This window comes from Mauremys reevesii, linkage group 10 (genome assembly GCF_016161935.1).
Source record: "Mauremys reevesii isolate NIE-2019 linkage group 10, ASM1616193v1, whole genome shotgun sequence".
Taxonomy (NCBI): domain Eukaryota; kingdom Metazoa; phylum Chordata; order Testudines; family Geoemydidae; genus Mauremys; species Mauremys reevesii.
The window spans coordinates 53,592,123-53,619,848 of NC_052632.1; the positions used below are offsets into that span (position 1 = coordinate 53,592,123).

The window sequence follows — 27,726 nt, forward strand, 5'->3', positions numbered from 1 at the left end:
GAAGCTTCTTAAACATTTTAAAAACTTTATTTACTTTACATACAATAGTTTAGTTATATACTATAGACTTATAGAAAGAGACCTTCTAAAAATGTTAAAATGTATTACTGGCACATGAAACCTTAAATTAGAGTGAATAAATGAAGACTTAGCACACCACTTCTGAAAGGTTGCTGACCCCTGCACTACAGTGATAGGTGTCACCCCATTAGTCTGTCCTTGTAACCTGCCAGCTTCATTGCAAGGGTTGAGTAATGCCAATGCTATGGGGCTAGGATAACTGGCAGCCAGCAGGGCTGCACACAGGATCTGGTTAGTTCAGACAGATTGCTCTGGTGAGGCCTCACTGGAGGTCAGTGACAGCTACAATGGGGCTGAAATAGAGGCAGAAGCCTCCTCCCATTACACTTGTGCTGGTTAGGTACTGTCAGCAAGGGAGGCTCCCCTAGGTCCTTTAAGGCTATTGGCTCTATGAGCTCTGACTGAAGGACCAGAGAAGATGGGAAGGTCTTGAGATGTAATACTTGATGTCTCTATCAGCCAGCCCCCATGGAGCTGGAGAGAGTAGATGCTGGGGTTATGCTTGCCAGGAAGGGGGTAGTATGACTTCCACATAAGATACCTTCCCCCCCCCCCCAAAATCTACATGAGTGGGAGAGGCAAAAATAGCAGCAGCACCAAGGGATGTGCTTGGATCAGGAGCAGTGAGATGCTGCTGTCAATACAACCCCCTTAATGCAGGCATCCAGAAAGTGTTTGTTAGGGTGGGGAGGAGGGGTGAACTATGAATCTTACTAACCCCCCCAGGAGAGAGACCTGCTGATAAAATGGTGCAAATGGGCCTGAGGCTGAGAGAAGAGCTGCTATGCAGAGAGCCCTGACAGTGCCAGGAACAGTACCACATGCCACTGTCAATGGGAAGTAGCGCAAGTCACTTCAACCAAAATTAATAGGTGTACAGGATTGTGCTGACCCTGGGCAGGGCTCTCCCCAGCCACTTTCTGAAGGGAAATGACTGTTCCAGTAATAGGGTCCCTGAAGCCTCTCAGCAATGCTCCCTGCTAGGACTGACTGGGGCAAACCTTGTCTGTGAGGATGGCCCAGCTGTCTCACCCAGTGCTCCAAGGAGAACAGCTGCTTTTTGCCTGTCACCTGTGTTTATAGACCACACTAATGTGCTTGCCATTGGCAAGAGCAGCAGTTTAAATCCAGACTTGTAGTTGAAAGCAAGCAGGAGAATCATAAAAGAAAAAATCATTTTAATTGAAGACATTTAGAGAGACAGGCTGACCGGGGCAGCAATATGCTCTTCAATAAATACAGGCGGCAGGAGGGTTGTGACAGGGTGATGTGTGGCTGACAAGCCTTTGCAATGAGGACAGTTCATAAAGGGGCATCGCAGGTAGGACAAGTAGCTTGGCTCCTCTGGACGTGCTCCATTGCTGGGGCATTGGGAGTTAGAATGGACAACAGCCACAGGTACAAAAACAGTTGGAAGAGTTCAAACCTAGGCCCACAGGAAAAAAGATTCTGTATTGTACAGTCATTTCAGAGAGAGTAAAGTGCAAGGAAAACAAACCCAATGCACACTGAAGCATGTTTAGCAACTAACTCCTCAAGCACAAGTGTATACACTTTTTAAAAAATGAGCTATGCAAGGGGAAAAAATACAAAACCAGTTACTGCAAATTAGGTTAAGCTGCTTTGAGAAACCACAGCCTCTCCCTCTGGAGGTGAGGAAATGGAATCTGCCAGGAGCCACTAGATCAAGGGTCATTTACATTGGTATATTCACTGTCCTAAATACTACAGTGTAGGATACATGATTGGGAGCTCAAACGGAGCATCTGGCTAAGTCTGCTTGGGCAGGGAGCTGGGCTTGAGTAGGTACCCCTGTAATTTCACAGCTGGGAGCCTCTATACAGCATTACCAGGAACAGTTTCAAGCCTGGGCCAAAGCAAATTGTCAATGGCTGCGCTGCCTGGGAAGATCTCACTGGCACAGAAGGGAGAGCTCAGGGGTTTTTCCACTGGGGACCCAACTCATTTACAGTGGGAAGAACCAACAGTCCCCATGTAAAAACACGCTGAGAATAAAGCCATCTGTCACACAACTGAATGGCAAGGCCTCTCCACAAAGGGTCTATAATAGGAGTTCAACCCAGTCTCTCTGAGTGCCTCTGTGGCAGCCCCACACACAACTGAAGGATTGTTGGTGATCTTACTGGCAGCTAGAGAATCTGTTCCTCTGTGGCATATGCTAATGCAGTGGCTGCATCCCAAACAGACTGATCACTCCCCCTTGTGGTTCCTGTGTGTAGAAGAGCCGGCTAACTCAGCCATGTGGCCCTCCGCTTCATTAGCGCACAAAGTACAAGTGCAATACTAGGACACATGCATGGGGATAGGGAAAGGGAGTGAACAAGGAGGTTCCACAGGGTCACTTCCCCTCCCCAGGAAAAGTCCATCAGTCCTAGGTTGTCCACATTTCCTCCACATCCTGCCCACAGCAGCTAGAAAGATTCCACTCAGGCCCAACCAGGAGCAGTACAAGTCTCGGCAATCAGGAGGAAGCTGCATGGCACCCACTCCTAACTACCCAGACAGCAGGTTTCCAGTGAGGGGCAGATCCAGTCTATTTCAGAGGTCTCAAGTCTCCTCACCCTCTTAGCTCCCATACCACCAACAGCACAGGTCCAACAGGGGAAGCAGGATGGCATTTCTTGGCTAGAATGCAGATGGGCACTGAAGGGAGAGGAAACCTCAGGCTGCTGTAAATCAGCCAGAGTCTGGAGACCTGGACTGGGCAGATCAGAGGGCGGCTGCTCTTCCCATTAGCATAGGGATGTGTCCCACAAGGGCTGCAGCCCTTAGCATCCCATGTGGCCCAGCACCTGAGTGCATAATGAATACTGGGTTAGAACTTCTTTACACTGATAACATTTGCTAAAAGTTTCCACTGGATGATTAGGAAACAGTTTTCTCTTCTCCCCCCCTCAGAAAATACAGAGCACACTGGTATCCATACCAGGCAGGTGGGCCAGGGAAACAAGAGAAAAACAAGGTGATAGGAGAACAAGGCTGAGAAGTTCTGCTCTGAGGAGGTGTCGGCCCAACCCAAGGAAACAGGCTTGGCTCAGAGTAGCCCTTTCTAAAACCCACTTCTAAAGAGCTTAACGGTCACCTCCGGACCAGCTACCAGCTGGATCTAAGACATTTCAGTGTCAGGAGGAGAGGACTGTCATTTTGCCCAGCCTGCTGGGTGGGCTGGCTCTGGCTGCAGAGCAGGGAGTGCATATACATTTGCAGAGATTCCATTCCTCCTGGGAAGGCAACTTCTTTGCAAGAGAAGGGCCCCCCAGCCAAAAGACTTGACATGCACAAAAACAAAGCAGAGCTGGTGGGGGAGGGCGGCTGATTCTCAGTCTGAATGGGTGAAGATCACTGCATGGCACTGTCTAGATCTCCCCTCCTCACTGGAATTTTCCCCACAAAACTGGCCCCAGCCCATGCTGGTCGGTCACTGCCCTCTTTCTCAGGCAGGGGCTCTACCTGCCTCACAGCACTCAATTAGACACACAGCGATGGCTGCACAGCCCCCCCCCCCCCCAAGGCTCTCTCCCTTTGAGTCATTAGCTTCCTGGGCTTGGCTCCACCCCACATGGGACAGGGTTACAGAGTGCAAGCTGTATCTGCAGCACACATTCTGTATTAAAAACAGGCTTCTCGGGGCTTCCTGAAGAGGGGGTTGCCAAGACTGTCCTTTATCTAGGATGCTAGCAGTGCCAGGCAGACGCCTCTGACAAGATAGGACACTATTCCCACCCCACTTAGATAGCAGCTGGCATGGTAATAGCAAGGGGATAGTTATCCTCTACAGTTAGACATTGACTTGTCTTTAGGTGACATCTGGAGAACTAATTCTTCCAGCAGATTTAAGTTACTTTAAGAGGCCAACTTTGTGCTGTAAGACCCCATCAGTTCCTGTCTCCGTAGTAACCTCCTAGTTAACTGCTACCCGCACTGCCAGCAGCAGGAGACAACACCCCAGCTTTAGTTCAAGACGTCCTCTGCCAACTCCCAGTTTCAAAGTGGGCACATGAACAGTGGGGATGGGGGTGCAGAGCCAAGGGGGCACAGCCTCCGCCAGGGGAAGAAGGAGCTTGTTGACAATTGCTGGAAGGAGGCCAGGCATTTACCCACAGTGTATGCTTTGCTCCTATTTGCTCAGTCCTAGCTGATCCCACTTGCAGAGCCGATGGGACAGCACTATTGCAATGTCCTGCTAGCACTCAGGTGCCCCTCCTGTGGCTATGGGGTCTTTTTGCACACTAATTCAGTATATGGGGAGGTCAATGTCTGGCAAGCTCCACATAGGGAGACAAGTGTCCTGCACAAGTCTTGTGCAAACAAAGCAAGCATTTCACTATTGACAGTCACGCTGCAGCTTCCACAGAGACTTCAATACCAAACTCCTGGCACGGACCAAGCAAGGCTGCCCATCAGCGCACCCCCTCCATACCTCTCATGGCCTGCAGTCTCTATAAACACAAGTGGGGCAGCAGCTAATTTTCTTCAAAAGCAGCGATCTGTGAACAAGTCTCATTCCTAAACAGCCTGAGGGAGGTTAACTCAGGTTCCAATAGTGACAGTGTGAGGGAATGGAGGTGGCTCATGCTTCCCTCTAGGGCTCCAACGACAGGAATAACTCTGTACATCTCCCCCACTCCTATCCTGGTGAGCTCTAGCTCAGACTCAAGGCAGAAGGATCTACACAGTATATTATATACATATATTTCACTATGAAACAGCAATTTCAATCCCTGTCTTCTACTTTAGAGCATCGTGAATCAGATGCTTCTTTTTAAGTCATGGGGTGATGACTCTCTCTGGGCATCTCAGCAGCAGTTTCCTTCCTGTGAGTGGGCAGGAGTGTTACCAGCAGCAACACAGACTCATCAGCAGGAGCATGGGAGCCCAAGAGAAATGTGCCCCATTTCCATCTGCCCTTGGACTGAGAGGACATGGCGGGCCCACTCCAGCCCTGGCCCTCTGATGTATTGTGGGCTCTAACATGGTTGGTCAGTGCATGTTGATTGCCTTATCGTGCATCCCTGTCATTAGCTATGCTATGGCAAAGCAGATGACTACATCCTTGTCCATCTCATGTACAACTATGTGCATCTATGTGAGTACTGGCCAAAAGCAAGGAGAGAGGGAGGGGAGGTGTAAAACACAGAGCTGTAATGGGAAGGGCCACTTGCCTACAGCACAGTGTCACCCCTTATAAGACAGCAATGACTGTCAATCCACACAGGATTCCTTGGGACTCTGGGCCAAGAAGATGGCAAATCGGGGCTGCAGCAAGTCAAGCATATGGTCTGCCAAATCTCAGTCAATCCACAGCTGAGTGGTCAATTTTAAGAGGCTGGGTTGTTGATAGGAAGCCCGCATCACTGGAATCAGTGCAGAGCCAGATGATTCAGGAGATAAAGGGAAGAATTATCCTATCAAAGACAAGAGAACAGCTGTCTGAAAACCATGGAAAGGACAGGACAGACATTGTGCTTTACAGAACAAAGTGGGAGCCCCTGTGCTGAAGAGCTTACAGTCTAAGACGCTGGGGCTTTGCACATTTGAACCACTGGGAGGAGAATGGGGAGTCTGCTATTCTGATTTCCAGACCCTGCAGAACTGGAGGGGGGACGGGGGGGGCACACAGGCTCAAATGCTCAGGGCCCAGCTGAGCTGCCCTAAATGCTCAAGGAAAGGGGTCACCTGCAGCAGCGGGAGATTGCTTTTAACAACATTCACTGGGCTCAAATAAATACATCAAGTTAATTCTCGGGGGGAGGGGGAGGGGAATCAAGGCCTGAAGTCAATACGCATTCTGCCATCAACTGTAGCAGACTGTAGCAGGAGCGAAGTCAATAACAAAAGAGGCAAGATTATTAAATAGTTGCCAGTGTACAGCCCTTCACAGAGGGATCCCGGGGTGCAGCGCTCTCAGAAGCTGGGCTCTAGCTGTTTCCAAGAGGCTGAATTGTACATTGAGGCACACAGTCTATGTTGCAGTGACCCTTGCTTTAGGCATCTTGCCTCATGTGCCCCAGGCGCTACGGTGGATCTGTTATGCCAGTGGCTTGTTGCACTGCAGGGCTCCAGAGAGAAGGTAAACCCCATTCTCAGCTGCCTACCTCTCGCTTTGCCGACACCCTCTGACTAGGTCACGTTGTCCGGCTGTATTCAATGCCGCTCTTTGCGGAAATGCCAGACCATGGCAGCAGGCTGCGGAGGAGACTCTGGGCTTGGCGGTATATCCGGTGAGGAATGGAACATGGGCTCAGGCTGGCGAGCGTTGAGCCAATATGCTGTAGGTAGTCAGTGAGCCTCAGTTAAGGACAACAGGGATATTTACAGTGAAATGTAAGAAAACCTAAAACACACTGTATTGACAGCAGCTTGTAGGACAGTAGTAGGAAATGAGCGCTAGGCCAGGCAAAGCAGCACTGGCCAGGTAACTGCTCAGGTACAAATAAGCAAGTCTGTACTGCACAGTAAGAGTAAGACACTTTGGGAACACTCCTTACAATATGCCCAGGAAATGCTTTAGCTGAATAATCACTTTCATTCCACAGCACTCCAGCTGTTAGAGCCATGGCCCATCTGGCAACAGACATTTTGATTGCTCAGTTACAACTAAACATTACCATCAGGGCTTTGGAGCGGAGCCCGGAGCGCGGAGCTGAAGGTTTTTGCCTGGAGCTCGAGCGGAGCCGGAGCACAGCTCCAAAGCCCTGGTTATCATTAAGGAGTTAGGGAAAAGGGACTGCTTTACGCTCCCCCCAGACTGACTGACCCTGAAGCATATCCTATAATTTAGTTTGTCATCTGTGTTCTGTACCCACCCTGCCTCCCTGAGGAGTGTGAGAATCCCTAGAGCTGTTCAGAAGAGTGGAGTAAGATACCTTACTGAATAGCATGCTTCCAGCTGCATTTGGAGCCTAACACACCATTAGCATTGGGAAGGTTCCATCTGCATGATCTACAATAGTTAGCAAGTTTCTGATATACCCAACAAAGGGCAGACCCTACCTGTCTTCTCTGGACAGGAAGAGAACAGCTCACTAGCCCTTCATTTCTGAGACCTGACTTCAAGTCCCCAATCCAGTAGTGAAACCATTTGGAAGGCACCTGGTGGAAGCCACCACACAATGGAGCAGTCTCTGCTCAAGTGGAAACCAAGACCAAATCCGAAGATGATGCTGTAGGTTGGGATTAAGGCTTTGGATACTAAGTGTTGCTAGCACGGCTGTGTCAGCTAGGAGCGTACGGGGTGTGAAATCACGCCCTCTAGCCAGCACAGCAATGCTGGCAAACCCCCGAGTGTAGACACCACTATGGTGACTGAAAGGTGCTTCTGTTGGTATAGCTATACCAGCTCCCCGAACAACATTAGCTATGCTGACAGAACAAGTGTTGGTTTGTACTCCATCTCCACTAGGGGGCTCTGCTGGCACAGCTATGCCAGCAAAGCATATGTAGTATATAGGAGCCCTTAGATACATTGACAGAGCCATGTGGGGAGCCCGGGACTGGAATAGCAAGGGAGGAGCTGTAGGTCTTGCCTCAGGTGCAGTCAGCAGAGCTGTGTTGAGGGAGTTTTGCACAGTGCCCATCCACACCTAGTCCTAGCTAAACAGTTGTATTACCATCAGTCACCCAATGTAGAAAAGATATACATCCCTAACCTCACAAGAGACATGTACTGTTCTACTGAACAGATCCCATAGCACTCCTGAGGAAGTCAGGCATGAACATGTCAGAGACAAATCCAAATCTCCTCTGGAAAGCAAAGAATCCAGTTCAGTGAAGCCTACCCTTAAACTGGAATCAGTCAATTGCAAACAGACTTGCTTTGCAGGGTTTGTTTTAACCAGACACATGGTATTTGGAATCTCTCGCTCTGCAGCTAATCAAATCCAGGGTAAAGGATATAAGATTGTCCAAGGAGGATGTCCACCATTGATGTATAGAACGTAGGTGAAGCCATCTTTGAGGACCCCTCTGATAGAATAATAATAGGGCAGGTAGTGGTGCTGTCTAAAGTCTCTATTTTCATAGAAGTTAATTGCCGTGTTGTTGGTGGTGAGGACATGCAAGTAGATGGCTTTACAGTGGTCTTGAGCAGTTGTCGATATATGATCCTTCAAGCTTTCAAGTAAGAGGGAACCTATCGAAGGAAGGAAGAACAGCATTACACAGAGCAGCAGTGCTCTTACTGGGACAGGGTGGAGAGTGCAGCCAAGCCTCTGCACCAGCCATCAGTGCCTCTGAACAAAGCTCCTAGAATAAATTCCCTGTAAGCTGCACAACCGTGCAGCAGGCTGCCAAGGGCCATGCAGGCAGGCAGGGAGAGGCGCCCCTTGCCTGGCCAGAGGAGCCCCTCCCCCGGCCCAGAGCTGCTGCAGCAAGAGAGGGCTGCGGGGTGTCCTCTCTCCCCACTGCAGCCCCAGGGCATCCAGCACCCCAAACCCCTCATCCCCACCCCCACCCCAGAGCTTTCCCCAGCCACAGCCCTTACTCCCTGCACCTCAACCCTCAGCCCCACCCTGAAGCCCCCTGCTTGCCTGCCCTGTCCCCAGCCCCGTGTCACTCCAGGAAGGGCTGCGGCCCCTGGGAGAAAGGGGATGGAGGGCTCTGCATGCACTGCCCTTGCTGCCCCTCCAGGTACCTCTCCCAAAGCTCCCATTGGCCGGGGTTCCCCATTACTGGCCAATGGGAGCTGTGGGGGGCGGTGCTGGAGGCAAGACCAACGCACATGGAGCCCTCTGTCCATCCCCTCCACCGGAGGACCGCTTCCGAGGGCCACTTCTGAGGGGCCGGAGTTTGCCCACCCCTGGTTTAGAACATGAAAGACAGGCCTTGAAGCCCAGGGACCAAGGAATACCTCAGTCACAACAATGGAACCCCAAATTGGGGAACCAAGAAAGTAGTAAACTTTGGTTAGTGAAAGTTCCAACACTAAAACCCATACAAACAAGGAACTATAACACACAGAGTTCTTATTAAAGCAAGACAAATAGATTCCAACAACCATCATGGGCAGCAAGGAGGAACTGAGGGGGGCTGGGGCAGCTCCCCCCTTTATATCTGCATGCAGTAGCGAGTGAAAGCAGAGGAAGCTTGAGCTGTCCCAACAGATACCACTGAGGAAAAATTTTCCACCAGCTGTGCACACTCCCCAAGAGTGGAATACACATGTGCAAATCACTTGAAGAAAAGCTTTTTATCTGGCCTTGAAGCGTACATTCTGCCACATCAAAGAGGCAAGACTTCTTACTCTAGGATTTCCCCATGGCAGTGAAATTGTTGTGCTGTAGCTGGGGTTCACACTGATCACTGCACTCGCTTGACGGACACATTCTGATCCACATTATTATGCTACTTCTTGTTCCTCTTGTTCCTCCCCCACTTTTTAACAGCTGGAGAAGATGTCACACATTTGCAGCCTCCGCGGCCTGTAATTCTCCCCCACAGCACAACACAGGCACAGTATGAGTTCCCCCTTCTCCCCCACACCATCAATATCAGCATGCCTTAACCCCATCCTGGAGGGAACAGCTTCATGGGCTTGAGGAATTCTGTCTCCATAGCCATTCAGTCCATAGCAGATCTGCTGGCACTGCGAGCAAGTTTGACAGTTTATGACAGTGTTTTCAGCATGGTCAGCTATCCACTGGGAATGGGACTGAGATCCATCTACTGTTTTCAAAGGCCACTGAACAGCCACCAGATGGAAAGGACTCTCAATCACACTGTAGATGCAACAGTGAGCTAGTGTGATGTAATCTGTATCCTATTTCCAATTCCTTGAGACATGACAAGTTCTATACAAGCTTAGTGTGCAAGCTACTCTCTGAAGTGGGCAGAGTCAAGGCATTCTTAGTTCTATAAGCTTCACCCATATACCAAACATGAGTCACAAGGGGTAAATAAACCACACAATGGATTGGTGCTCAGCAACAGACATAGAAAAGCTATTTAGAGTGTTCTTACCTATTCCATGTTTTCTAAATTCTTTCACCACTCCTAGACTTAAAATGTAAGCAACTTGAGTATCGACTGGAAAATTGGAAGCTAGAATATCTCCATCCTGAGTAGAGACATGACAAAGCATTTAGTAGGATACATGTGTATAATGTCAAAACAAAGCAAGCATCTATTCACAGAAGAGTTTTCTTATCCCAGGTGCCTTTATGGAGCTGTTGGAAATGGGGAGATAAACACAGCCCCCTAAATGGAGGAAAAGGAAAGAACCTATTTGGGCTGGGGGAGGGGTTTCTGCTATTTTCATATTTCTTGCCAGTTGGGGGATAGTAATCATTTAATTCCTTTAATGTCTTCCACAGTTAACTGTTAACTAAACACTTGTTTCATGTTTAGTCGTTTACTGAAAGGTGTTAAATGGCATTGTGGGGTTCCACATTTGAGTGTCCAGATCAAACGTCAGCAGTTTACCAGCTAGAATGTGCTTTTTCTGCCAACTCTACATAAGAATGGCCATACTGGGTCAGACCAATGGTCTATCTAGCCCAGTATCCTGTCTTCAGACAGTGGTGATCCATGCCCTGTCGTCCACTCCTGCTTCTGCAAACAGACTCTAGGCTCTGAGTCAAGCTGGGATTCTCTTTCTTACACATCAATAGTAATACAACGTTCTACAGGCCATGTTATGCCCTCAGCAACATCACAGCCTTCAAATGGGGTTTGCACAGGTGTAACCAACTGGAGCTTAGTAAAATGAACTGCTGGTGGTGCACAATAAAAGGTCTTGAAAAATTTAGTCTTTTGACAGCTCAAATGAGTAGCCAGGCAATGAGAGAAATGGGCCCCAGAGCAGGTAATCTCATCTTAGACTAAGGCTTGCCTACCTCTTTATGCACTTTTGTTCTGCTCTTTATCTCAGCTACTATCATTCCCACAATGGTGCCTCTGTAGGTGGCTCCAAGGGAAAAGAACTTCTTGTTGGAAGTGATGTCCTGATACCATGAGTCAGGGTACCTGGGGGGGGAAAAAAAAAAAAAAAGAGCAATATCCATGAATGCTTAGGGAACACACAGCATTTCAAATTGAGCCACGAGCCTGCAGTCAGGCCACCCTGTGGAATCTGGCAGGGTTACAGCATAAGCTGGGCCAGAATAAGACTTCAGTGGGAGACCGGCAACGAACACTCAGATGCTGAAGGAAGTAGTGCTGGCAGTCTAGTAGGTGGCACTCTTCTACAGGAGTCAATAGATATCCAAGCTAGGAAGCTTTGCTGATGGAGGGAATCTCTTCCGGATGGAGTTAAAACTAAGGCCTGTGCATGTAATCATTAAAGATCCCATGGCACTTTTTGTAAAGGTGTGAGTGTTAACCCAGGTGTCTGGACCACATCCAAGCTTGGCTAATTTCCTTCTATGCTATCAGTAACCCAACTGACAAGGATTCCATCATTTCTTGTGGAAACATGACTCCCACCTCCCTCCCCCCAAAAGTATTCCCTTAATGGGGGGGGGCGGCGGAAGGGGGAGAAGCAGCCCTCTCCAAGATTTCCCCCCTTTATTACAAAGCTCCTTATAAGATGCCCACAGTTCCCTTGGTGGGGGCTTTGGGATTATTTAGAAACAAGAGAGTTTATCTGTTTCTGCTGTTCATTCTCAAGACCCCCTGAATTCTGATGGACAATTGGCAGTGCTGTATAGGTGACACAGGACTGGACAGGCAGTAGGTGATGGTCAGGACTGAAGTACATCGGAATGTGGGGCAGCTGTCACAGTACCTGCCTATGCTCTCAGCTCCACACTTTCACACTAATTGTTTATAGACTGTCTCTCCGCACGCCCCCTCCACCCTCCCCAGGAGTGTTACATACTCTATTGGGAACCAGTCACCGCAGAGCTGTTTCACTACATCTATGTCATCGTGGCAGAGAAGACGCAGGTTTATGTCACTAACTGCAGTTGGGGGCACCTCCTCTGTCATTCACACCTGCAAAGGAAAAGGAAGAAAATTAGGAAAGATGCACCTGAAAGCTTCAGGTTTGAGACCTGTTAGTATCTGGAAAAAAGGCAACACTGGGGCTAGGGGGAGTCTTCACTGCCAAGCAAGTCATTCTTAGGCCAATCTGAGTTCTGCATGGCACGGGGAAATAAAAATCATAATTTAAAAAAAAAATTGATTTAGTTTTTCTTTTAAAAATAATCTGTTTAAAATTAAATCTGACGTTAGTACAAAATATGTTAAATAAAAAAAAAATATATGCTGAATCCATGAGCCTCCACCAAAAAAGCTTTGGGTTAAAGGCTGCTTTTCTATATAAAGCCAGAATTAGGGGGAAAATGTTCAAATTTGGAGGTCATGCTTTATAACTATGGCACAATAAGTCATGTACTATATTAGGAGCTTGAGCCTGTGGGAGATCCAGGCCCGTGCTACTGGATGCAAGAGACGTGCAAAGTCATCACAGGCATTGAGACCTGGCCTCTAACTCCAGGAGACACCATCTTTGTATCTCATCAGGATCATCCGCTGAGCCCACCTGGGTGATCTCACATTCCTATGTTACAGCTTCTCTGTACCTGAGCTGTGATTGGCTCAGTTCTCAAATATTAGTATTTATGATTCCACTCATCATGGATACTTACTCTAGTTATGGTGTACCCTCCTAAATGGCAAAAAAAAAAAAAAAAAAAAAGTATCAAATCCAGTGTAAAGGCTCTATTTAATTGTAAATTAACAGGTTTTAAAAATTCTGAACCAATAAGAAGCACTTTTCTTTAGAAAATAAAGGAAGTACAAATGGAAATATTGATTTGAATCATCAGTTTTAATCAAAAAGTTTCCACTTGGTGATTTAAATTAGGATTTAAGTGACTGATGTAAATCAATCCACCCAGGAGGGAATATTTAAATACAAACCTTGACACCACCATCTTTTCCCACCCCAGAATCAGTGTAATTATAGCAAAACTATAAATGAAAGTTTTTTCTGACAATATTGTCAAATGTATTTAAGTACTAGGGAATAAAGCAGTCAATAGGTGGCAGAGCAAACATGCACATTGGTATGCACGAAGGAAGCACAGAGCCAGGTTGCTAGTCAGAACAAGCGTTCTCTACAAGATGCCAAGTGGCAGGTGGCCTAGAACAGTGGCTTTCAAACTGCGGGTCGTGACCCAGTACTTGGTCGTGGAATGTAAGGAACTGGGTAGCGGCAGCTCTGGTCAGCACCACTGACCGGGCCATTAGAAGTCCCGTCGGCGGTGCTGCCAGACTAAGGCAGACTAATCCCTACCTGTTCTGACACCGCGCTGCGCCCCAGAAGCAGCCAGCAGCATGTCTGGCTCCTAGGCGGGGAGGAGGCCACAGGGCTCTGCGTGCTGCCCTCACCCCAAACACCAGCTGCACACAGGACAGGGGAGGGTGCCTGCAGGCAAGAGCCGTGTGGAGCTGCTTGTGCATCTCTGCCTAGGAGCCAGACCTGCTGCTGGCCGCTTCCGGGGCACAGCGCAGTTCGCAGTGCCAGGACAGGCAGAAAGCCTGCCTTAACACCCACACTGCGTCATTGACCGGGAGCCACCCAAGGTAACTCCATGCCCCAACCCCATTCCCCAATCCCCTGCCCCAGCCCTGAGCCCCCCCAAAACCACTCATTCCCAGCCCCACCCCAGAGCCTGCACTGCCAGCCCAGAGCCCTGACCCCCTCCTGCACCTCAACCCCCTACCCCAGGCCAGATCCCCCTCCCATACCCCTGAACCCCTCATTCCTGGTCCCACCCTGCAGCCCTCACTCCTGCACCCCAACCCTCTGCCCCAGCCTTGAGCCCCTCCCACACCCCAAACCCCTCATCCCCAGCTCCCCGGGCCATAGGTATCCATTTTCTTCAACTGGGTTGCCAGAAAAAAAAAAAGTTTGAAAACCACTGGCCTACAGTAGTACACATGTTATGCGGAGCCAGAGCAACAAGAAATGAATGAACAGCAACTGTTTAATCTGAATCCCCACAAGCCATCTTTAGTTATCAGTACCTCTATTGGTCCCTCCCCTCTCCAGGATCCTATAGCTTCAGAGTTTTTTCCTATTACAGCAGCTCTTAGATGATCTGTGGAGCTCTCGGTCACAATCATGAAGCATTTCTTAGGACTTCAAGCAATGCCTTCTACTAGCTGTAATCCAATTCAGGACTCTCAAGATTTCTTGTTTGATGAATACTCAAAACCAGACGGCTCCCTCTTTTTGTCTGGTGCTTCTCTGGGTCAAATTCAAGTGATCAAATATCAGAACAGCAAAACTGCAAGGGAAAGCAGTGAAGGACATAATGGGGGCTGCAAAAATCCTAGGGTATATCTACACTTGCAGAGTTTTAGCACTGTAAATTTCACGGGTGAAAATACAGTGTTGGTTTGTGTACTCCCTTAATTCCTCAGGCATCAGAATATTTACATTAGCAGCACTTCCACCCTGGATGAGAACAGCGGTCTAGGGCAGCTATCCCACAGGGCAGCTCTCTCCAGTTTTAGGATGGGTCTTGTGTGAAGGGGGTGGAGGTGATGGGGGGGCATCCTGGGTCCCTGCACAGCCTCCTCTCCCCAAACACTGATCAACTCCAGTAGCTCAGCATTGCTCCAAGCAGGGAATCATTTGCTCCGGGGAGCAGGCCTTGTCACCTGGCCATAAAAAGTATTTGCCAAGAAAACAGGAAAGGGATTTTCAAAGTTCCAGAGGCTTTACAGGGGGAAGGGATGGATGTCTGTTTACCTAATGAGTTTCACTTCACAAAGTCATTGACAAATGTAGACGCTCCCAGGGTTTTTGGGCAAAAAAAAAAAAGGGGACTTTTTCTGCTTTAAATGGCAAGTGTAGACATGCCCCTAGAGACAAACAGATGCACAAAAGAAAGGGAAGTACCCAAGCAGCCACACCCACCACATTGCTGTAAATTTATTTTCATCTGATCTCTCTAATTCTGTCCTAGTGACTCAAATTGCCCTCAGGAAGGCATAGAGCTGGAGGGGAGTGGTGGTGTCCCCCAGATAATCTCTGTCAAGACATGATCTATAGCAGGGGTCTCAAACACGCAGCCTGCCAAGTGGCCCCCGCCCGCCCCCGCCCCCCCCAGCCTACCTCCAGGCCAGGGGTGGGCAAACTACACCCATGGGATTGCCCTCCTAGAGCCCCGCGCCGCTCCCTGAAGCAGCTGGCATCACGTCCCTGAGACCGGGGGAGAAGCAGAGGGCTCCATCAGTGTGTTGCCCTGGCTTCCAGGCACCGCCCCCCCCGCAGCTCCCATTGGCTGGGAACGGGGCATCACGGCCAATGGAAGCTGCGGGGGAGGTACCTGGAGGCGCAGCAAGCAGCATGCAGAGCCCTGCGTCCTCCCTCCCCCAGCGGCCGCAGGAACATGGTTCCAGCTACTTCCCGGAGTGGAGCGGGGACCAGGGCCAGAAGCCTGCCCTAGCCCCACTGTGCACTGCTGTCACCCTGGAGCCCAAAGCCCTCCTGTACCCCGCCCCCCAACTCCCTGCTCTGAGCCCCCTGCTGCATCCCACACCCCATCTGCACCCTGAGCCCCCTGCCTGTACCCCAACCCCCTGCTGCACCTCAACTCCCTGTCCTGAACTCCCACCACACCCCTCATGCACCCTCTGGGGGCAGGGAGGGGGCGGAGTTGGGGTGGAGACTTCAGGAAAGGGATTGGAATGGGGCAGGGAAGGGTGAAGTGGGGGCAGGGCTGGGGGCAGCGAGGGGGTGTGCGTCAGTGATGTGGCCCTCAGGCCAATGAACTAGCCTTCATGTGGCCCTCGTGGTCATTTGAGTGTGAGACCCCTGGTCTATAGCTACAGCATAAAATAGTCTGAGAAACCCTGTCCTATGAACTTGGATGTTTCATGAGTGGGGCACTCACAGAACGATGGCATGCACAGATTCAGAATGAGCAATGAGACAGGATGCAGACACTCAAGCCTCTGATTGCAGTCACTCCACCCATCCATCAGATGTCATCCCATTAACTTGTTTGAGCCCAGTGATAGTGTAAAGACCAAAGACCCCAACTGCAAGACAGAAGCCCTTTTCCTTTTGTCTCGTGGCTTTGATTGGTTACAGGTACATTACCACAGGTAATGGTATAGAGAAAAAGGTTATCTTTAGAAAGTATAGTTAAGTATAGGATTAGAATAAAGGTGCCCCAGAGACAAAGCATCCCGGAGTCTATATTTTGTTTTGCTGGAAATAGAATGACCACCATTAACCTCCTTGTACTGGGCTGGTCCACAGCACATGGTAGTTTAGTAACAAGGAGACAGACAACAAAACCAACGAATACTAAGAATCAGGAAAATTACTGATCCATCTGTAACACTGTGGGAAACCCGGGAGGATCATGCTCTCACGTTCATAGATTTTAATGCCATAGGGGACCACTGGATAATCTAGTCTGACCTACCACCGGGGTTCCCAAACTTGGTTTGTGGCTTGTTCAGGGTAAACCCCTGGCAGGCTGCGAGATGCTTTGCTTACCTGAGTGTGCGCAGGGATGGCCGCTCGCAGCTCCCAATGGCCACAGTTCGCCATTCCTGGCCAATGGGAGCTGTGGGAAGCTGTGCGGTGGACGCTCAGGTAAATAAAGTGTCTTGCGGCCCGCCAGGGGCTTACACCGAACAAGCCATGAACCAAGTTTGGGAACCCCTGACTTAACATTATCCTGATATTATCCCACTGAGGGAATCCCCAAAGCAGAAGGCTATGTCTGTGCTTCCCCAGCTGGGCCAGCAAGAGCATACACATGATCCCACCATCTGGTATGTTTCTCTAAATGAAGAGCTGCTTGTCTCACAGCCCTATGCACAGAATGGGTACAGCCAGAGCAGAAACACAAAGTGTCCCCAACCGTGGCTCTTCCACAAATTGGAGGGCTCATCTCTTTGGCAAAGAGGAGAGTACATGGTCCAGAGTCCATTCATCCTTGATGCATTTGCTAAGAGGGGGCTAATTCAAGTGTGGTTTTTGTAATGTAGATATCTGTTCGATCGGAAGCGGAGAGAGGCCAAAAAATCATTTCACACAGGCCACTGAGCAATCTTGGTCAGTTATACTGCCGCAGGAGGTGTGGTTACCAACTCTGACAATTTTACTGTGAATTTCAAAATATTTGGTGTTTTTCTTAAAGACTCAGCTCCCAGGTTCATATAACCAAAAATCTCCACATCTTTCAAAAAAGCTTCTAGCTCTCATATTTAGAGAAAAGCCAGGAACATGAATAGAGTACAACCTAAATGCTCAGAAATCAGAAGGCCAAAGGGAAAAAAAAAAATCCATCTTTTTTTTTTTTTTAAACCAAAGATTTTAAACCCAGTTTTCTAATTTTTAGAGGGCTAACTCGTGATTTTTGAATGGTTGGGGTTGGTAATACCGAAAAGAACAGTGTGTGAAAGCAAGTGCATAATCCCCTACTGTTGAAGAGGGGGCTCTGCCCAATTTACAGATGCTCCAGTAAACCTCTGATCCTAGTTGCAGCGCTGGTGGAGGCTTTCCAGCACTGCAATTAGTAAGTGGCCACACCTGCAGGGCACTTCCAGCGCTGCAACTCCCTGGCTGCAGCGCTGGCCGTACACCTCACTCAGCATGGGGAATAAGGATTGCAGTGCTGGTCATCAAGTGTGGCCACACACCAGCGCTGTTATTGGCCTCCAGGGTATAAGGGTGTATCCCAGAATGCTTTTAACTAAATTACTCCCTTTGTTTTGTTATGCAGCCTCTCTTTGTTTTGTTGTGAACCTCCGGAGCTCCGTTGCTAGGAGCTGCTTATCAGCTCCTGTTTGCTGTGATCAATCTGTGAACAATCAAATGAGATCCTCCTCCCTGCGTGATTCACAGGGGCTGAGTGTTTGCTTTGCTTGAGAGAAGCGGGGGGAGGGGGCAGAGGGGGGAAAGAGAGTATGTTGGATGCAGGCTGTTTGCAGTTAACATAAGGGGGTGGGAAAATTTTCTGATTTTGCACAGTGTCAGTTCCAAAAATCCACTCCCGGTCCCTGTCACACTGCCCCACACCCCCCTCTTTTGAAAAGCATGTTGCTGCCACTTGAATGCTGGGATAGCTGCCCATAATTCATCACTCCCAACAGCGCTGCAAATGTGGCCACACTGCAGCGCTGGTAGCTGTGAGTGTGGCCACACACCAGCGCTGGCCCTGCACAGCTGGACGACAAGCGCTACAACTACCAGCGCTGCAGATTTGTAAGTGTAGCCATACCCTGAGATGGAAGAGATTCAATTCCAGTCCATGCTGTGATTGTGCAGGGTGTGCGATTTAAAACACCGTCATGATTACAAAATCACTTCAGTTACATAGAGCTCTCTATGGCTGTCAAATAAAGAGAAGCAAGCAACTGCAGCAATGATTTGGGTTTGAGCTGCTCTGACAGCACATTCAGTGCTGACCAATCCTCCAGGGAGCTGGGAACAACATGTTCCTTGAGGTCCTTGGGAACAATTTTGGAGAACAATTTTGGAGAAAACATAGCAAGCACTATACCAAACTACTGAGTATTATTATTAGTGTTTTCTGCAGTTATCTCACTTTTAAGAATAAAACTTTGCTAACCCTTCCCCCACCCAGAAAAGCTTACAACAGTCCTGGGGCAGTGTTTCCCAAATGGTGGCTCCATCAGTAGATCACAGGAAGGGTCTTGGGTTGCCTGTGACTGCCCCTCCCATCACGCCCTGTGCATACCCCAGAAGTGCCCTCCTCTTCCCTCCCTCCCCCCCAGCAGGGGCAAGAGGGGCAGTTTGACCTGGGCCCTCACACTGAGCGGCATTGTGACATGGTGCACAGGGTTGCAATGCCATTCAGGTTTGGCCCAGCTACTGCTCCATCATTCAGTCCCATACTTCAAGAGGGCAGGTGAAATTAAAAACATCACATTTAAACAGATGAGAAACTACTTTTATGCAGCCTATATTTAACATCTCTCAGGATATTAAAGGAAATAACTTAGTAAGTTTCAAAAGAGGACTGGTCACATATGAGCAGGAACAGCATAGTAATGATACCAGCTAGACTACCAACTACAAGAGCCATCAAATCCTCAGACTTCAGCAGATTACCAGCTGGAACAGCATTGTATTCACAGACAGACACTTTGAAGGGTTTTACATCTACCTCCCATATTGCTATTATGACAGAAAGGACACTTGACTAGAAGGATCATTGGTCCTTTTTAGTCTGGCAGATCCTGTGCATTCTGAAAGATGACAACCTAACATGTCTCTGAGCCAAGATACCAAAGGTAAAAGAGATTACGCTAAAGCCAGCATGGACATACTCATCCAGTTACATTATTTCACAACATTCAGCAGCAGTCTCCAGCGGAAATACTGTACAGTATTTGTATTTTATTACTACACCTTCTGGTTTGTGCTGTTTGCGTAATTGTTCCCTGTGTATCTTGCCTCCTGGGAACTCCTGAAGCCAAGTTTAGTCTGGTCTGTCTGTATGTAACCCTCAAGCTCCTTCTACAGCAGCTGGGAAGGGTTTCAGTGTTCTCCAAGGACATGTAACTGGAGAGAAAAACAACTGTTTCCACTGGTGATGGGTCTGGAAATTCATAGGAAAGTATACTCAAGAAGAGCTACTGCCAACAAGGGAGAGAAACAAATGGATCAAGTTACCAGGAGAGGTAACTAAAGAAAAGCATGCCAGTAGGATTTTGTTTTCTTCCAGATTAAATTTAAAAAGTATTAAGAACCAATCCCTGTGGAACCCTAATACACCCGCTCAATGATGATTCCCCATTTACAATTGCATTTTGAGACCTATCAGTTAGCCAGGTTTTAATCCATTTAATGTGTGTCATGTTATTTTATATTGTTCTAGGTTTTTTTGGTTTTGTTTTTTAATTAAAATGTCATGCAGTACCAAGTCAAACACCTTATAGAAGTCCACCTATATTATGTCAATATTACCACCTTTATCAACCAAATTTGTAATCTCATTGAAAAAGATAAGTTAGTTTGATAGGATCTGTTTTTCATAACTGCATGTTACTTGGCGGTACATTACCCTCCTTTAATTCTTTATTAATAGAGTTCTATATCAGCCCCTACATTATCTTGCCCAGGATCAGATTGGCAGGCCAATAATTATCTGGTCATCCCATTTACTGGCACATTAGCTTTCTTCTAGTGTTTGGACCTTCCCCAGTGTGCCAAGGCTTATGTGGGGGGAGAGGAGGGAAAAGAGGAACCACCACCACCAACAGTCCAACAAGCTCCTAAACCAGTTTGGATGCAAGTTATCCAGACATGACAATTTTAAAATGTCTAACTTTAGTAGCAGTTTAATATCTTCCTGAGATACTAGTGGAATGGAACGAGTACTGTGATGTCATTAGACATTTCCCCTCTTCCCCAATTCAGAACAGAGATATTTATTGAACATTTCGTCCTTTTCTCATTATTGATCATTCTACCATTTCCATCTAGTAACGGACCAGTACCATTGTTAGGATTTTTTTGTTCCTAAATTTTTTGTCCTTAACTGTGCCAGTCACAGATTTCTCCTTATGCCCCTTTGCTTCCCATATTAATTTTCTATAATTCCTAGCTTCTGATTTATATTCATTACTCTCAACTTCCCTTTTCACCAACATTTTTTGTTGCATGTCTGGATCATGCAGTTATGCATTTGAAAAAGACAATTAATTGTTTTCCTTCCCCTTATACCTTTGGGCAATGGCACTGATCTAAATTTTAGTGGAAGGGGCTTAATAATTCCCCTAAGCCTACAGATGTCAGAAGGAGGATACAACATGTTATGGTGCCATTGAATTTTAAACAGTGCAGAAAAGCTGTGAAAAATACAGGAAGGGAAAGATCATGTGCATCTAAACTCATTTTATGCCTCCCCCTTCAGTGATATAAAAAGTTTAGCAAAATAACTCTGGTTTTAGGAAGCAGATTTTTGTCGCATCAATGTGCATTAGTTATAAGGGAACCCACCAAATATTTATTTATTTATACTTTAAATTCAACTGTCTAACAGGAATCAATTGCAGCTGGAGGGGGTTTCCTGAAGACAAGGTGACCGTGGCAATTTGCATCAGCAGCAGCGGAGAGGAAGGGAGCATAGCAACAAGCGAGGGTCAGGAGATGGAGGAGAAGCATACAAGCCAACAGAGAAGCAGGAGCACAGGGATCCTATGTAAGCACAACTCCCTGATCTGAACTATGCTGCTGCACCGAATATCCTTACTATAGCAATGGAAGGGGTTTTTCCCCTCACTGAAGTAAATCCACCTCACCAAGAAGTCCTCCATTGACTTAGCTGCATCTACAGTGGAGAGTTAGGTCAACCTAACTAACACACAGGGTGTGAAATTTTTCACACCCCTGACCAATGTAGCTAAGTTTTAGGTGTAGACCAGGCCTAACAACATTGGAAAAGTGGAACAGAGGTAACAGTGGAAGGAAATGAGGGTGGATAAAAGGGTAAAGAACAACTAGATTTCTTCAGGTTAGTGGATCCTATAATTTAGGGAATGTTATCCTGATTTTCTCATGATCCAGCCATTCTGTTCTTATGGACAGTTGAATCAGTCAGTGCTACAAGTCATTCTTTAGTTGTGGAGGGTGCCAGACTTGAGAATTACTGTGGATCTTCATTACTGGGCATAGCTGCTCTGGATGGGGAACATAACTGTTTAGCTGTTACCACTCAAGAAAGATCTTGGAGTCACTGTGGATAGTTCTCTGAAAATACCCGCTTGATGTGCAGTGAACGTCAAAGAAGTGAACAGAACCTTAGGAACCATTAGCAAAAGTATAGATAATAAGACAGTAAATATCATAATGCCACTATATAAATCCACAGTATGCCCACACCTTGAATACTGCATGCCATTCTGGTGGTCCCCATCTCAAAAGAGATATATTAGAAATAGAAAAGATACAGAGAAGGGCAAAAAAATGATTACTGGTATGGAGATAAAAAGACTGGGACTGTTCAGTCTGGAATGGACAACACTAAAGGGGGATATGATAGAGATCTATACAATCAAGAATGGTGTAGAGCAAGGGTCAGCAACCTACCGCAAGCAAGCCGATTTTGAGTGGCACGCTGCCGCAGTCCCGGCCCCCCGCCCCCTCTTGCGGGGGCAGTAGGCGTAAGCTTGGTCCTGCGGCAGCCAAGCTTCTCCCCTCCCCCGCTTCTTCCCCCAGCGTGGTGCTTTCCTGCCCCTCCCCCTCTCCTTCCCTGCGCCAATCAGCTGATGGCCCTAGCGAGGGGGAGGGGGAAGAGCGGCAGCGTGCACGCAGCTGGTAGAGGAGGCAGAGAAGAGGTAGGGACGGGACAGGACGCGGCTTTGGGGGAAGGGGGGGTGGAACAGGGCATATCCCTTCAGGGCAGGGGGCTGAGCCGAGCACCCCAGCCCTGACCCTCTCGCCCCCCTCCCCCCCCCCGCCAACACACACACGCAGCCCGCAGTTTGCCGTCCCCTGGTTCTATAGGCAGAAGATCCTGGAATACACAGGTATGTGCATTCCAAGCCTTGGAAAACGCTGTGCATGGACCTTCCATCACACCAATGGACTGCATTCCAATGAAGGACAAGGCTCCCTGAAGTAATTTTCCAGTTCATTTTCTACTGCATTCTCCCTCATTGGTATAATCTTCACCTAAAAGCTTCACTACAGCACTCTTCTCAGTTTCACGCATTTTTTTCAGCACTGGCTCTATCGGCTCATCCAGTTCAGCCATGGCACTTGGAGGTTCTTCTATTTCTAACATCAATGCAAGTTGCAGAAGCTTTGATTTAGCAGCCATCTGGACAATCAGCGATAGAAACTGCATGTGTTTATGATGTGGATCTAACAAGGAGGCAATAAGTGCAGGTTTGGCAGGATCATTGGGTTTCATGCGATGCTCCAGAGAGTGACAAACAGCAGCCTTGAAATCAGTGACTTTTCCATTTTCAACGGGAGTGTCGCTTCTGAGGGGAGTTTGGATAAGACTGACTGTTCAGCAGACCTGGCAGTTGTAGCGCATTTTAAAGTGGAAAGTAGCAATAAGATATCCTCTACTAATTAGCAGTGCTCATCTTGCAGCTGAAGTGTTCAGGTATCAGATTGTTTTGTTACAGGGCTATCTGAAAGCGCAGCTGTTATGCCTACCTTTGCTCACTGAGTCATATACTGAACATGCCACATAATGAATTCTAGTGAGTTTTACATGACTGAATCAGACAGTGTCACTTACCCTGAAGCTGTGTTTGTTTTCTTTCCAGAGCTTTTGCAGCCACAGTGCTGTGGTGGCAGTGTGCAACTAGTCTACTTGCAGCTGCAACAGCACGATCCACGCTACTTGAAGAAAACTCATGATTTATGGTTAGCTGCAATGTAACATACCTCTGTGTGTTGGCGAGCATAATGTTGCTTGCATTATTGTGTATACACGCCAAGACAGCCTGCCAGACCCTATCTTTCCACTGTAGCATTTAATTTTTCAGCATAGTTTTCCACTACACGTCATTCTGCCATACTTTTAGTTTGTAGAACCGCAGACTGAATCTCCCAATTTTCCATATAATAGCAAATGACAGTCATGTAGCTTTCTGTAGTGAATGCTGTCCAGCAGTCAGTGGTGAAAGCTACTTTAATGGCATTTTCCAATTTTTCCTGGACAGACTTCACACAGTCCTCATAGCACTTCTCTAGTCACAAGGTTATAGTCTGTCTCACAGGCACACAGTATTCAGATTCTACCAAACTTATCAATGCATGAAAACCTGTATCCTCGACGACACTTACAGGCAGCATATCTGTAGTGATCATGTTGCACAACAACTCAGTTTTTCGTCATGTTGTGTGTTGCATTTTCTTGAACTGCCAGAAACAAACACTGTCAGTGTTGTTTGATTTTTGCCTTCTTTTTCACATGAACAGAGGGATGTTTCAGCTTCAGCATTGCTCCAGTTCTGTTTGCATACTTCAGCTCTATCTTACACAGTTTACATTTAACTGCACCGTCTTATTTTTGTGAAATGATTCCAGGCATTACTGCTTTTTGATTGCTCCATCTTCACTATGGAAAAGTAGTTACCAAAAATCACAATAACCTACATGATGCTGTTTGAAGATTTAACACTACCAAAGTGTTACACCAGTTCCATAGCAATGGTCCTAACAATGCAGAACCTAGTTCCACATACACTTTGAAATGGTATTGCTGCAGCGTTTCTAATGTGTGCATTAGGTATTACAATGTCATGAAATTATTTTACCAATCTGTTTTAAACGTTTACTGAATACACTAACCATAAGACTGATGCTTATCGGTTAACCATTTAATATTTTACATCCCTAGTCCTAGTCTGTTGTAGCATTGCTGTGAACCATTAAAAAAAAGCAGCAATGTACCCCAGGTGGCTGCATTTCAGTAGAGGGTGAAATTCTTGCATATATGTATAGATACATACAGAACAAAAAACACACCTGTGTATTTGCCATATTAAAATACAATCATACTAAAAAAACAGAACAAATGCGGCTGAGGGATCTACTCCAGCCACAAATCCCAGGCTCAGGAATATCTGAAAAATTGTAAAATGCTAGGAGATCCTTCAGACTGAAAGACAATGGACAAAATAAAACTGCTTCACCTCAATATGGGGGGGGGGGTGAACCCTTCAGAATGAGAATATACCTTAAAACTTGTAGGTGTTGCCTGCCTAATCTAATTTTAAAAGCAAGCTCTCCCTTCACAATATTATAGGTAAAATAAAGTTGCACCTTATAGCAGCTACCAAAGTATAGCCTGGTAGTCTAGAGCAGCAAACAGCACTTCCAACCACGAATCAGTGTTTAAAAGTGACTATGCAGGAAACAGTAGGAAATGCTTAATTTAAAATCAGTTCCATCCTCTTTGCCTAGATAGTTAACCATGAGACAAGGTGCAATTCCCTTTAAAACTTCATTTATAGATCTTTTCTGTTTCTCACACTAAAGTTTATATTAGACAATGAGGATTTAAGTTGTCACACTCATTCTAGATAGGTTTCAGTGGTAGCCGTGTTAGTCTGTGTCAGCAAAACAAAAAACAAAAGAGGAGTCCTTGTGGCATCTTACAGACTAACAAATTTATTTGGGCATAAGCTTTCATTTCATACCAGATAGCTAATCAACTATGAAACTGAACAATAGTAAGTAAAAAAAAAAACACATCCACTATTACAAACATTAAGTAAACACACCCCTCTAGGGCAGGGAAGTAGTATTACTACCAAGTTTACAAATGAGGCAAGGCACAAAGAAATTAGCTTGATTTTCTAAGGAACTGGACCACTGCAGTCAATGGGAGTTGCACGTGTTCAGCACCTCTGAAAATTGGACCCAAAGTGACTTGCACGGGGCTACATAATGACTCAGTGACCGAGTTAGGATTACAACTCAGGCATTTCTGTCTCAAATCACTACAGACCTGACCCACATTCATCAGCCCAAATCTTTCCATTAACTCTAGATTCCAAGATACTTGTATCACAGCAACAAGCGTCCCAGACTAGGCTAGAAAAAGCTTACAAATTACAGCAATAAGATCCATGAAATGGTGACACCAGAGGAGGAATGGATTCCAGGAAGTGTGTGATCCTTGAATTCTCCGCATCAGACCACTGATCTGATACAATCTAGACGAACAGAGCTGCCTGACAGGGGACTCTGCAGGGAATCAAGAAATCCCAGTGCCAGCACTGAAGACATGGGGCTGTTTCACGACACATGATTCGGAAGTCGCTTCCTTTACCTCTTCCCACAGCACAAGAGGAACATTTGGAACCAAAACTAAGGGCGTGTTCACACGGCGTCACTCTCCCCGACCAGGAGCCTGGCACTACAAGACGCGAGCTCGGCCAGGGAGAGCTCCGTGTGCGGACAAACCACTACGCGCTTGGAAGCGGCGCCACGAGACCCCGGCGCTCCAGGCCGCTCCTTGCCCCGCAGGGCCGGGGGACGCGCGGCTGCGGCTGGCTCCCGCGCTCTCCGGGCGCGGCGGTTCCGCGGGGCACGGACTCGGGGCGGGCCAGAGGCTCCGGACCTCAGGCTCGCTGAGGCAGGGCCGAGCCTGGCGGTCCCCGCGGCCGGGGCTCCAGCGCCGCGTCACTCACCTCGGCCGTGGGGGCGGGTGCCTCGGCCTGCGGCGGGAACGCGGCGGCGTCACTCAGCACATTCCGGGCCTGCGGGGCCGCCCCTGAGGAACCAGCAGGAGCCGCGGCCACAGGCCCAGACGCCTCCTCCTGGCGACCCCGCAGCAAGCCGCCGCCCCATAGGCTCCCCGGCCCCACGTGACAGCTGGACCGCCGTCTTAGCCGGAACTCTGTTTGCGCATGCGCGCCAGCTGATTCTCAGGCCGGGGGTCCGGCCAGTGCTGTGAGCGCCCCGCCGGTCAGAGGCGGCTGCAGGCCTGTGGCCGCCCCCCCTACAGCGCTAGCCTCGAGGCTCTGCCCGGCCCTTGGAGTCGCTCCCTGCAGCGCGCCCGGCCCCAAGCAGCTGTAGCTCACTCCTGGGCGAGGGCTCCGCCGGAGCGTAGTTAGAAGGATAGTGGTAGATTCCCCTCCCCGCCCCATTTAGTGCAACTCGCTGTAATTCAGCCTTTTTAGGGGGAAAAACCCACTTGTCCTCAGCACAGCTTCTTCTCGCATGAGGCAGGAATCAGTCCCTGGTGCACAGCATGAACTCATGACTTTTTACCAGTCAACAAGCTGTTTCCAAATTTATTTACCTAAAAATCATGTTGGGCACGTCTTCGCTAGCAACGTTAAAGCACTGCTGGGTGGGGCTTGTGTAGTTGCATTTCCCAGCGCTTTAAAAAAACCACCTCCAAGGGAAGAATAGATACCGGCACTGGTGCACTGCCCGCACGGGCACTTTACAACGCTGAAACCTGCAGTGCTCAAGGAGTGTTTTTTCAAGGGGGCTTTTTACCCACGAAGGCGTATGCCCAAATAAATCTTTAATGTAGCTCTTGCATAATTCAGATTTCTCTCTGGGTCCAGAGACAAAATCATGCATTCATCTAGAATTTTAAGATTAACATTTCCCTTTCATGCCCATGCACTGGGAAAATACAGCCTGACAGAATTTCTCTGGTGAAAGAGCTGTGCCATTGGAACTTTGTAAATGTACCTTGGAAGAATTTATTACAATCACAAAGCTGACGTACATAAACTTTTGCAGTGAGATAAGCCAGTGCATTTTAACTTCAGAGACCCTTTTACTAGCCCCTTGCACCCCATAAGCCTCTGCTCCAGTAGCCATGGTGCTTCAAAGGTGGTTCAATGGCAATCAGTGCAGAGGTGTATGGGACAAATGACAGGATCCAGTTACGAGTGGGCAGACAACTATGGATGACTGCTAATGACAAAAGGGTCACCATACACAAACTGAGCACTGCTGCTGTAAGCTATCTTGCTGGCTTTTCTAAGAACTGTGCAGATCACTACATGACAAACAGAAGATGATGTAAGTCCTTCCTGTACCAGATGCAGTTTGATGTGACAGCAGCTGCTCTCACCCTTCTACTCAGTCTACAGTAAACTTTGCCTTTTAAAGTTCAGCCAATGGCCAGAATGGTCCCCAATACACAGCAAGAATCCATCATGCACATTTTCATTTTGAATGCAGAGAGCATC

At 47.9% G+C, this 27,726-nt stretch overlaps 1 protein-coding gene and 1 long non-coding RNA gene across 8 annotated transcripts; one reads left to right on the forward strand and one right to left on the reverse strand.

Moving 5' to 3' along the window:
* Positions 1-1,242: 1,242 nt before the first annotated feature.
* NAA60 (N-alpha-acetyltransferase 60, NatF catalytic subunit) lies at positions 1,243-26,383 on the reverse strand. Of its 6 annotated transcripts, none has more exons than XM_039490505.1 (9): positions 18,673-18,810; positions 14,074-14,336; positions 12,690-12,709; positions 11,918-12,033; positions 10,935-11,064; positions 10,060-10,156; positions 7,999-8,233; positions 6,198-6,384; positions 1,243-1,507 (listed from the first exon to the last, which is right to left on the reverse strand). In XM_039490505.1, exons 4-8 carry the CDS (start codon positions 12,025-12,027, stop codon positions 6,228-6,230), a joined length of 729 nt encoding a protein of 242 aa, XP_039346439.1. In that variant the 5' UTR covers positions 12,028-12,033; positions 12,690-12,709; positions 14,074-14,336; positions 18,673-18,810; the 3' UTR covers positions 1,243-1,507; positions 6,198-6,227. The 6 variants fall into 6 exon arrangements, with proteins under 6 accessions (XP_039346439.1, XP_039346433.1, XP_039346436.1 ...); XM_039490499.1 differs by having other exon boundaries at positions 1,243-5,507; XM_039490502.1 differs by having other exon boundaries at positions 1,243-5,507; positions 14,074-14,296; positions 18,673-18,767.
* LOC120372943 lies at positions 18,591-23,812 on the forward strand. Of its 2 annotated transcripts, XR_005585288.1 has the most exons (4): positions 18,591-19,722; positions 21,087-21,245; positions 22,767-23,159; positions 23,326-23,812. It is a non-coding gene; the product is annotated as an uncharacterized LOC120372943 (long non-coding RNA). The 2 variants fall into 2 exon arrangements; XR_005585287.1 differs by having other exon boundaries at positions 18,660-19,722; positions 22,767-23,812.
* Positions 26,384-27,726: the final 1,343 nt, after the last annotated feature.

Coding starts and splice junctions, on each gene's coding strand:
- NAA60 (XM_039490504.1), bottom strand. CDS start 12,027: ATGACAGAGGAGGTGCCCCCAACTGCAGTTAGTGACATAAACCTGCGT. Junction 10,157..10,934: donor GAACAAAAGTGCATAAAGAG/GTAGGCAAGCCT, acceptor GTCTCTACTCAG/GATGGAGATATTCTAGCTTC. Junction 8,234..10,059: donor ATTTAGAAAACATGGAATAG/GTAAGAACACTC, acceptor TTCCTTCGATAG/GTTCCCTCTTACTTGAAAGC.